We start from the raw sequence: 11226 nt of genomic DNA, 5'->3' as shown, positions 1-11226 counted from the left end.
TAAAGTATCAGAAACACGTAGAAAAATCTGCGTCCTTGCGTGGCGGGGCTAACGTAGTTATCCCTTTTGTCACTCAGATGCTAGATTTATTTGATAAAAAAAAAAAAAAAGTAAAATCTTATATAGACACGAGGCTTTAAGATATCAGCGTGTGTTTTATTGTTTATTCAACAGCTATTAAAAATATGATTTTTGAATTTCACTTCGGAAGAGAAAAAATTATATAAATTATTAAGTTGGCTTGAGAAAGCCAACCTACTGATCTACTATTTAAGATTCTTCTTCTTCTTCTTCTGAGCCAAATTTCGGTATCTACCTCCTCCTAGAGTTTTCAAGCTAGAACCACCAAACTAGGCCCAGACCTTCAGACTGGTCTGACTCGGTGTGCTGTATCTTTTTAGACTGATCCGGCTTACGGTTTTCGTAAACCAGACTTTCAAAGCCACCAAAAATCCCATAGACTTACATTGACAGACTGTTCAAATGAGCCAACACTCTTCAACACTTCCCAGAATTCCTTGAGGCTCATTCTGTGCACTATTTCTAATCCATTTAGACTCATTTAAGCTTCCACTCTAATATTTCTAATATTTCTAATCTATCTAAATCATGCTAGCAACATGCTAGTAACATGCTAATTATGCTAGCTACATGCTAGTAACATGTTAATCATGCTAGCTACATGCTAGTAACTTGCTAATCATGCTAACAACATGCTAGCAACTTGGTAATCATGCTAGCAAATGTGCTAGTAACATGCTAATCATGCTGATAGCATGTTAGTAACATGCTAATCATGCTAACAGCATGTTAGTAACATGCTAATCATGCTAACAACATGCTAGTAACATGCTAATCATGCTAACAACACGTTAGTAACATGCTAATCATGCTAGCAACGTGCTAGTAACATGCTAATCATGCTAATAACATGCTAGTAACATGCTAATCATGATGGAATCATGTTAGCAACGTGTTAGTAACATGCCAGTCATGCTAACAACATGCTAGTAAACATGCTAATCATGCTAACAACATGCTAGTAACATGCTAATCATGCTAGCTACATGTTAGTAACTTGGTAATCATGCTAACAACATGCTAGCAACTTGGTAATCATGCTAGCAACGTGCTAGTTACATGCTAATCATACTGGAAATATGTTAACAACATGCTAGTAACATGCTAATCATGCTAGCAACATGCTAGTAACTTGCTAATCATGTTAACAACGTGCTAGTAACATGCTAATCATGCTAGCAACGTGCTAGTAACTTGGTAATCATGATAACAACGTGCTAGTAACATGCTAATCATGCTAACAACATGTTAGAAACATGCTAATCATGCTAACAACATGTTAGTAACATGCTAATCATGTTAGCAACATGCTAGTAACTTGCTAATCATGCTAACAACGTGCTAGTAACATGCCAATCATGCTAGCAAAATGCTAGTAACATGCTAATCATGCTAATAACATGCTAATAACATGCTAATCATGATGGAATCATGTTAGCAACGTGCTAGTAACATGCCAATCATGCTAACAACATGCTAGTAACATGCTAATAATGCTAACAACATGATAGTAACATGCTAATCATGCTAGATACATGCTAGTAACTTGTTAATCATGCTAGCCACGTGCTAGTTACATGCTAATCATACTGGAAACATGTTAACAACATGCTAGTAACATGCTAATCATGCTAGCAACATGCTAGTAACTTGCTAATCATGCTAACAGCGTGCTAGTAACATGCTAATAATGCTAGCAAAATGCTAAGAACATGCTACTCATGCTAACAACGTGCTAGTACCTTAGTAATCATGCTAGCAATGTGCTAGTTACATGCTAATCATACTAGAAACATGCTAACAATGTGCTAGTAACATGTTAATCATGTTAACAACATGCTAGTAACTTAGTAATCATGTTAGCAACATGTTAGTTATGCTAATCATACTAGAAACATGCTAGCAACGTGCTAGTAATATGCTAATCATGCTAACATGCTAGTAAATTGGTATTCATGCTAACAGCATGCTAATCATGTTAGAAACATGCTAACAACATGCTAGTAACATGCAAATTATGTTAGAAACATGCTAGTAACTTGCTAATTATGCTAACAACATTGTAATCAGCCTATAAAAATACAAGCAACAAGCTAATCATTCTAAAACATGTTAACAACCATGTAATGTTAAATCATGTAAGCAATATGTTAAATCATGCTAGCTGCTTTCATACTTTTACAGCTGCTTCAGACTTTCTGGCTAGGCTTTCACAGGCCAACTTAAAGTTTGTTCTCAAACTTTACTCATCTAGTTCTAAATTAAGATCGTTCTGAACCGGATGTATTATTTTCACGTTAGTTGTGCTCAATTAAAAAAAATGTGGTATATTAAAAAAATAACACCTACATCATAATGAAAAGTGAAGAGCACCTGCAGTGGGACGTACCTCGTTTCTATTGGCTGCTGGATCTGTCAGTCATACTGTGACGTCATCGGGGCATTGTGTTTGAGGAAGCGCAAGAAACGGCAGTAAACCCTGAACATATGACTTTCTTAATCACATCGATATCAACGAAGAGTTTATTGTGACTGCAGTTACAATATACGACTTCCAACGTCCCGAGCAGAAAGGTACGTTAATGTTTCGTCTTTTTCGAGTTCCTTTGGTGGCTAAGTTCGGTCAAAACCGTCACTGATCATCCATCTATTTAATGATTATAATGCATAATCAGTAATAATGTGATCAGGGTCGTATTCACTGCTAGACTGTCAAGTTTCTTTTCTTTTAGGTTGCATTTTTCGTAGTTTATTGTGCACAATTTTGTCTTCGAAACGTCTATTGGACGTTATATAGAATGACATTGTATTATAAATGAGTTTTAATCAGGCGTGTGTTGATTATTGATCAGCTCCAGTAAATGTGAGCAGGTCTCTGTATGTTTTGCACCTATTCACTGTCAGAATTTAGTTTAGAACCACGTTTTGTCCTCAGGTGCTTCCTGTTTCACTTCCTTGTTATAGCTACAAAACACAAAATAATTTACACAAAAGTTATACTTATTGTAAATATTGATATTAATAATTGTATGTCATTTCGTTTTTCTAAGTTGAAGTAAGGGAAGGTAGACATTTATTTGGTGAAACATCCTCTGGATTCTCCAGTATTGACTAACAGGTGAAGTTCCTGGTCATGGGTTCTGCAAGAAGTCTATAAATAAGTGTATAAGTGTCACTCTGTAGTTGAAAGCACCTTCAAAAAGAGTTTAACATACAGTCAGTTAACTTTTAGTGTACAGTATAATTAGTTAGTACAGTATAATCGATTAGTTAGTACATCAGATGGAAAAAAACGAAGTTGTTCATTTTTTAATATATAGTCATTTTAATCCATCATTTACAAAATTGTACTAAATTCGACATCCTGTCCAATGTTGTCAATTTGAAGGCAATGAAAGCAAATGTATTGAATATATCTATGTAGGCTATGTACAATGAAAAATTATGTGCAATTATCTTAATTATCGATTATTATAAAGTTAATCTTTTAGTAATTTCAGCCCTATTGCTAAGCCTAAAGTCTCTCCCTCACATTAATTAAACCCTATGACTGTAGTTAAAATATTTCACATCGTCTGGATTCATAATTGTCTTAAAAAATGAGAAAACTACTATAGAAAACCATTTTTGTGGAAAACAATATGTGCAAGTGTTTATTAGTTTTAGTGCTTCATCTTATACTACATTTAAAATGAATAAGAATGGGTTAAAGAAAAAGTTATTTTTGTAATTTTGTTGTTTTTGTCCTTTGTTTTAATGTATGTCTAAATAGTTTTTATTAGGTTTTAGTTTTAGTTGTTTTAATACTTCAACTTAAAATAAATAAAAATTAGAAATTTTGTCTTGTCAGCTAGCTGAAGTAAGTATAAGTTCAAGAATAGTAATTTTGTTGTGTGCTTTTGTCATTTTTATAGTTTTTAATAGGTTTTAGTTTATGTAAGACTGGTGTCACAGACAGGGCTTAGACTAAGCCAGGATTAGGCCATAGTTCAATTAGGATATTAAAGTAATTTTTATAAACATGCCTTAGAAAAATTACTGGTGTGCATCTTGAGACAAAATTTATTTCTGTGATGCAAAGCTGAACTTTCATCAGCCATTACTCCAGTATTCAGTGTCACATGATCCTTCAGAAATTATTCTAATATGGAACCTGTGATACTTTTTTCAGGATTCTTTGAATAAAAAGTTAAATAGAACAGCATTTATTCAAAATAGAAATCTTTTCTAACAATGTAAGTCTTTACAAACCCTTGTTATCAATTTAACACATCCTTGCTGAATAAAAGTATTAATTTCTTTCAAACAAAGAACGAAAAAAAATTACTGACTTCAACCTTTGAACGGTAGTGATTTTTAAAATATTTTTATTTTAAATAAATTCTGTTCTTTTTAATATTTTATTCATCAAAGAATCCTGAAAAAAGTATCACAGGTTCCAAAAAAAATATTAAGCAGCACTAATAACATTGATAATAAATGATTTTTGAAAGAACATGTGACACTGAAAATTGAAGTATTGATGCTGAAAATTTAGCTTTGCATCACAGGAATAAATTCTATTTTAAAATATAATAAAGTAGAAAAACACTATTTTAAATCGCAATAATATTTCACAGTATTGTTGTCATTTCTGAATTTTTAATTAAATAAATGCAGCCTTAATGAGCAGAAAATAACTTTTTTAAAAAACAAAAAAAATCTCAAATCCCAAACTTTTGAATGGCAGTGTAAGTACTATTAACTATTAACTAAAGTTCAACTCCTTATCCCTAAAGCATGTTTTATTAGATTGTGCTCTTTTTTTTTAACCCTGTGAGAACTTTTTTTATTCACTTAACTCTTTTTAAAGGTTTTTAAGTTAAGCCAAATACAGTTTTAGAATTTTTTAGCCAAAATAAATTGTAAAAAAAAAAATCTTGCTATTAAAATAGCAACAGAAGCTGGCACGGCAGTAACATAAACAAACAAACCAAGTAATTTTAAGTTGTATATGCAGTCAGTAAAGTTCAGGGTGAGTTGGTAATGGTTTGTAACAGTCACAAGTTAAGTAGTATTGTCCACTGCTGAAAAGAGTGTGTGTTATTGAAGAAATTGCTGACTTGTGGGTAAAAATGAATTTCATTATGAATCTTTCACTTGAACAAGCGGTGGTTTGTTTGTTAAAAATGTTTTTGTATATTCACAGTGAGAAAAGTGACTGCCACAGCCGCACCACAGGATGCAGATCAGCGGTTATCTCTGCGCTCTTATCGCCTGTAGTGGATTAACCCTGTCTTTGCCGAACAGAAACCAAACAGGACTGAAGTCTGGAAACGAAGCGCCACCACTCCTCCTGGTGTCGTTTGATGGTTTTCGTGCAGACTACCTAAACAAATACTCTTTTCCCAATCTCGAGAAGTTCTTCTCGGATGGCGTCCTTGTACGCAAGCTGACCAATGTGTTCACCACAAAAACCTTTCCTAATCATTACAGTCTCGTCACAGGCCTGTACGCGGAGAGCCACGGGATACTTGCCAGTATTATGTACGACCCGGTAACGAAAAAGAATTTTTCTCTTCTGAATGACCATGACCCTTTCTGGTGGGACGAAGCCACTCCGATTTGGGTGTCGGTGGAGCAGTCTGGCTACAGGGCAGCGGCTGCTATGTGGCCAGGAACAGATGTGAATATTCAAAACTGCACGTTAAAGTACCAATTCAAGTACGACCCCAATGTGACCTTCCAGGAAAGGCTGGGGAACATCACACAGTGGATGACAAAGGACAAATCGGTGAAGTTTGCCGCTCTGTATTGGGAAGAGCCTGACCGGAGCGGACACGTATACGGCCCGGATAACACCACAGAGATGACTAGGGTTTTAAAGGAAGTGGATGGTCATATAGGTTACCTAATGGAGCAGCTCAACAAAACGGGATTATGGGGAAAAATAAACGTCATCATCACTAGCGATCACGGTATGGCCCAGTGTTCTCAAGAGCGTCTTATCAAACTGGATAACTGCATCAGTCCGAGCAGCTATATGGTGGTGGATCTCACTCCTGTGGCTGCCATCATCCCACTGGAAGGTAATTATTTGTTATTTATTCTCTATTTATTTCAGGGTTTTTTTTAAAAAAAAACAAATTGCCTGGCGTGTTTTTAGAGATTTGTAATTTTTTTTTTAAGTCTCTTCTGCTCACCAAGCCTGCATTTATTTGATCCAAAATACAGTCAATATTTTTTACTATTTAAAATGACTGCTTTCTGTTTGAATATGTGTTTATATGTAATTTATTCCTGTTATCAAACTACATTTTCAGCATCATTACTCTTTCAGAAATCATTCTAATATGCTGATTTGCTGTTCAAGAAACATTTTTTTATTATTATTATCAATATTTAAAATAGTTAGATACTGTGTTTCTTTAGATGAATAGAAAGATCCAAAGATCAGCATTAATCTGAAATTAAAAAAAAGCTTTTGTAAGATGCTTTTTGTACTATTCAAAAGCTTGAAGTCAGTATACTTTTTTTTTTGGGGAAAGAAATTTTAGAAATGAATACTTTTATTTAGCAAGGATGCTCTGAGTTGATCAAAAGTGATGATAAAGACATTTATAATGTCACAAAAGATTTATATTTCAAATAAATGCTGTTCTTCTGAGTTTTCTATTCATCAGAGAAACCTGAAAGAATTCTACTTAGCTGTTTTCAACATAATAATAATAATAAATCTTTTTGTTGTTGTTGTTGTTTTTTTTAGCAGCAAATCAGAATATTAGAATGATTTCTGGAGTAATGATACTAAAAATTCAGCTTTGAAATGACAGGAATAAATTACATTTTAAAAATATATTCAAATAGAAAACAGTTATTTTAAATAGTGAAAATATTTCAGAATTGTATTATTTTTGCTGTACTTTGTATCAAATAAATGCAGGATTGGTGAGCAGAAGAGACTTTAAAAAACATTAAAAATCTCACTGTTCAAAAACTTTTGACTGGAAGTGCATCTATATATATATATACATAAATTAAATTCAATATGTGTTAAATCGTACAGAAAAAATGTTACTTGAAATAAAAATTAAATAAATACTAACTAAAATAAATTCAGCTTAATAAGCTAAAAAAACTAAATAAACTAAATCTATTAAATAATGAATAAAAAATAAATTAAATATAGAAAATAATAAATGAATAAAAACTATATAGACATGCTGTTTTAAAAACAAACACTAAAAATAATACAAAAAGTTGCACAACAAAATTACTACAATTTTAACTAAAAGTAAAGCCAAAACTAAAAATCTAAAAATAAAAGGTAATTTAAAATATTAATGGACTATAGTAATATAGCAGTGATACTAAAGTAACACTGATATTAAATTAAATATGTAACATTTTATTAAATAATATTTAATCAGTATTGTGTATAATATATATTAAATTAAACATACTAAATAAATTATTTAACATTAATATTGAATGTATTTTACACAACATTTTAACAGTGTTTTGCATTGATGCATTATCCACAGACAAGGCTGTAGATTTTGGTCTACAGTGCTGGTTTATCTTTAATAATCTCAGCTTAATTTAATGCTTTTTGCTTTGTTTATATCCATTTCCATCAAAATCCCATGCTTTTGTCTTCCAAAATCAGTCCACAGATTCCATCTGGACCTGCTAATATGCATGTTTCATCATATTTATTTTTTAATTTAATTCACAGATACTTCATCTGTATACAAAAACCTGTCCAGTTGTCACAGCAACATGAAGGCGTACCGGAAGGCCGATGTTCCCGATAGGCTGCACTATAAAAACAACGCAAGGATCCAGCCAATCCTGTTGGTGGCGGATGAAGGCTGGACGATTGTCAAAAATGGCAAACTCCCACGACGTAAGTCTTCCTTTCATTTGCCATTAATTAATTGAACTAATGAATTCAAATGAATGAAGTGTGTTGCAAAATGCATATTTTTCGCAGTGGGCGATCATGGCTACGACAATACGCTTCCCAGCATGCACCCCTTCCTGGCCGCTCACGGTCCTGCGTTTCGCAAAGGCTATAAGATGTCCAGCTTTAACAGTGTGGATCTCTACCCGCTCATGTGCCACCTCGTGGGCGTCCCTCCGGAGCTCAACAACGGCAGCTTCGCTCACGTGCGCTGTGCGCTAGTCAACGAGCAGTGCGGAGAGCTAGCGTTAGCGGTGGGCCTCGTCATAGGGGTTCTGATCATCCTGACTACCTTCACCTGTCTATTCAAGCTGATGAAGAACAGAGATATCTCGTCTCCACGTCCGTTCGCCCGCTTGGAGTTAGAGGACGACGCCGACGACGAGCCGCTGCTTGAATAAAGGATGTTAGTAGATGCAGGTACTGTGTTAGATGGAGATTCAAGCACATGCAGGATATGTTAAAGGAATAGTTCATCTAAATGATAACTGCATTTTCATTTTCAGATAAACTGTTCCTTTAAATGTTGAAATGGTGCAGAGATGACAATCATATTGAAACTGTAAGGGAGAAATGCAGCCGTGGTAAAGCCAGTAACATACACAGAAGGCACAATAATGATGAGTCATCGTTAGACCTAAATATTAATGAACATAACATGTCAGCAGCAGTTGAGATGGAAATGCTTACTAGTGTTTAGTTGTAACATTTTTAGCTTGTTCTTAAAGGGACAGTTCACCTAAAAATTTAAATTCACACATATGTTGTTCCAAAAAACCTGTATGAATTTCTTTCTGTATTGTTTTATGTTTAAGAGAAGAAAGTAGGTTTTGGAACTGGTTTGGAACAACTTCAGTGTTAGTAAATATGACAGAATGTTTATTTTTGGGTGAACTGTCCCTTTAACGAGGTTATGAGTTACTTAGTATGGAATTTCCGTCACAGATTAGAAAAATAGATAACTGTGACTTTTTATCTCACAATTCTGACTTTATATCTTACAATTCTGATTTCATTCCTCGTAATTGTGAGTTATAAACTCAGAATTGGAGCATATAAACTTGCAATTTTAAGGAAAAAACTTTTTCAGATTTCTTTATAAAAAGTCAAGCTTGTTTTTGCCATGGAATAAAAAATAAAACTTTAATAGCAACTTATTTTGTAATTCTGAGTTTATGGCCAGATATAAACTCAGAGTAGCGTAATGAAAACTCACAATTCTGATGAAAAAGTCAAGCTTGTTTTTACCATGGAATAAATAAAGGTAATTGCAACTTTACATCTTGTAATTCTGATTTTCCTTTTTCTCAGAACTGCAAGATATAAACTAAGTTTCAGTCAATTGCAAGTTATACACTCATAATTACGAGGAAAAAAGTCAAGCTTGTTTCCGTCACCAAATAAAAAAAATAAAAAAGGTTCTGAGAAAAAAAGCTTGTTTTCACCATGGAATAAGAAATAAAAAAAATGACTTATTTCATAATTCTGAGTTTATGGAGTTTATAGCTAGATATAAACTCAGAATAGCCAGATATAAACGAATTTTGAGTCAGAATTGCAAGTTATAGATTCATAATTACAAGAAAAAAGTAAAGCTTGTTTACGTCACCGAATAAAAAAAATAAAAAGGGTCAATTTAGGGCTGCAAAATGATTAACTGCAATTAAAATACATTCAGAAAACGTAAAATGAGAGTTTATGTTTACATATTATATGTGTGTACTTTGTATATTTATTATGTATATATAAATACACACATGTATATATTTTAAAAAGTAATTGTATGTATACATATTTTTCCTTAATATATACATGTATGTGTGTATTTATATATGCACAATAAATATACATAGTACACACACATATAGTATGTAAACATGAACTTTTATTTTGAATATTTAGAATTTTTAGCTTTCTATATCACAATTTCGAGTTTATATCTTGCAGTTACATTTTTAGAATTCTGACTTTTTTCTCAGAATTGTGAGATAAGTCCCAGTTACTCTTTTATTTTTGTGGCAGAAATAAGCTTCCATACCCTGGCGACAACATACGAAAAAAAGCTACAAATATTTTGATTGTGTTAGATAATATCCTGTATAATCTCACACGCACAAGCATGCTGTCGTCACGCTTAAAAGATTTCAGAATAATTACATCGTGCTTCTTCCAGTAATGCTTTTTTTTAGCATTATCATATGCATATAAATATTGCTTTATATCTATGCATACTGCATTTTACCAGTCAGGTTACTAAGGTACGCCATGCTTCATGCTCTTAAACTGCTTTGTGTCTCCCAAAAGCATAATAAGTCTTAGAAAGCATTGATGCAGTGCTTTTGAGAAATGCAGAACAAAAAAGTGCAGAGTATAAGCAATAATAATTAATACTAGCTTCTTTTCAGTGAAGACACGGGATACTGAGGTTACTTGAAAATGCAGAAATGCCCGTACTGAGTTTGCCTGTAGTGAAACTTTATTTATTAAGTCACGTGTTTTATCTGTTTTCACCACTAGGGAATACACGACTAGTTAAAGCTGAATATTTATTTCTTTTTTTAGAAGTTGCTTGGTCTGTTTTGCTTTGCAGAAAAGGTGTTTAGATCAAATGCAACTAAAGGAATGCTAAATCTCACATTTCTTCTAAAAACGCCCTACTGAGGAGTATTTCTGTAGGGTTTACGAGGGCTTTTTACTTGAAGAGCGAATGTTTCTTTTGTAGTTGAATGATTCTGAGTGCTGAATGTTTCTCAGAGATTGTTGTGTTTGTAAATAGACTGTAAAGCTTGCGCTTTTTTGCTTGTTGCACTGTAGTTTCAGATTTGAGGAAAATGAAAATGAGGAATTTTTATTCATGCTTTGAAATGTTTGTATGACAGGGATTTTATTTTTCTATTTAATTAATAGCAGTTGTTCTTTTTATTAAAATGGCATTGCTTGTTTTTTTGGAAATATTACACTTTTTTTTTTTTGACTTCTAATGCTGGTGTTTGACTGTTGACTTGAAATGAAATTGAAAAGCTGTGTGAAACTTTATCTTTTTTGACTTTTTAATTCGTTGCTTGTCATTTTATAAGTGTTGCTCTCAGTTTTGTCTGTACATTTAGCAATGGCCAATATTATTTCGCATCAGTCTTTAGTTACTGAATGGTTGGTTACTGAAACAGGAGAACACCCTGGCTCGTGCAGTATTTGGCTAT

At 33.1% G+C, this 11226-nt stretch overlaps 1 protein-coding gene across 1 annotated transcript; it reads left to right on the top strand.

The window, feature by feature from the left end:
- Positions 1-2518: 2518 nt before the first annotated feature.
- On the top strand, positions 2519-10998 carry enpp4 (ectonucleotide pyrophosphatase/phosphodiesterase 4). Its single transcript, XM_051133997.1, has 4 exons — positions 2519-2655; positions 5270-6149; positions 7799-7969; positions 8057-10998. The coding sequence occupies exons 2-4, from the start codon at positions 5303-5305 to the stop codon at positions 8425-8427; spliced, it is 1389 nt and encodes a 462-aa protein (XP_050989954.1). The 5' UTR covers positions 2519-2655; positions 5270-5302; the 3' UTR covers positions 8428-10998.
- Positions 10999-11226: the final 228 nt, after the last annotated feature.

The sequence above is a fragment of the Labeo rohita genome, chromosome 17, assembly GCF_022985175.1.
Source record: "Labeo rohita strain BAU-BD-2019 chromosome 17, IGBB_LRoh.1.0, whole genome shotgun sequence".
Classification (NCBI taxonomy): domain Eukaryota; kingdom Metazoa; phylum Chordata; class Actinopteri; order Cypriniformes; family Cyprinidae; genus Labeo; species Labeo rohita.
Note: the sequence above shows the minus strand (reverse complement) of the source record. Positions and strands in the feature narration are given on the sequence as shown.

Coding starts and splice junctions, on each gene's coding strand:
- enpp4 (XM_051133997.1), top strand. CDS start 5,303: ATGCAGATCAGCGGTTATCTCTGCGCTCTTATCGCCTGTAGTGGATTA. Junction 6,150..7,798: donor TGCCATCATCCCACTGGAAG/GTAATTATTTGT, acceptor TTTAATTCACAG/ATACTTCATCTGTATACAAA. Junction 7,970..8,056: donor AAATGGCAAACTCCCACGAC/GTAAGTCTTCCT, acceptor TATTTTTCGCAG/TGGGCGATCATGGCTACGAC.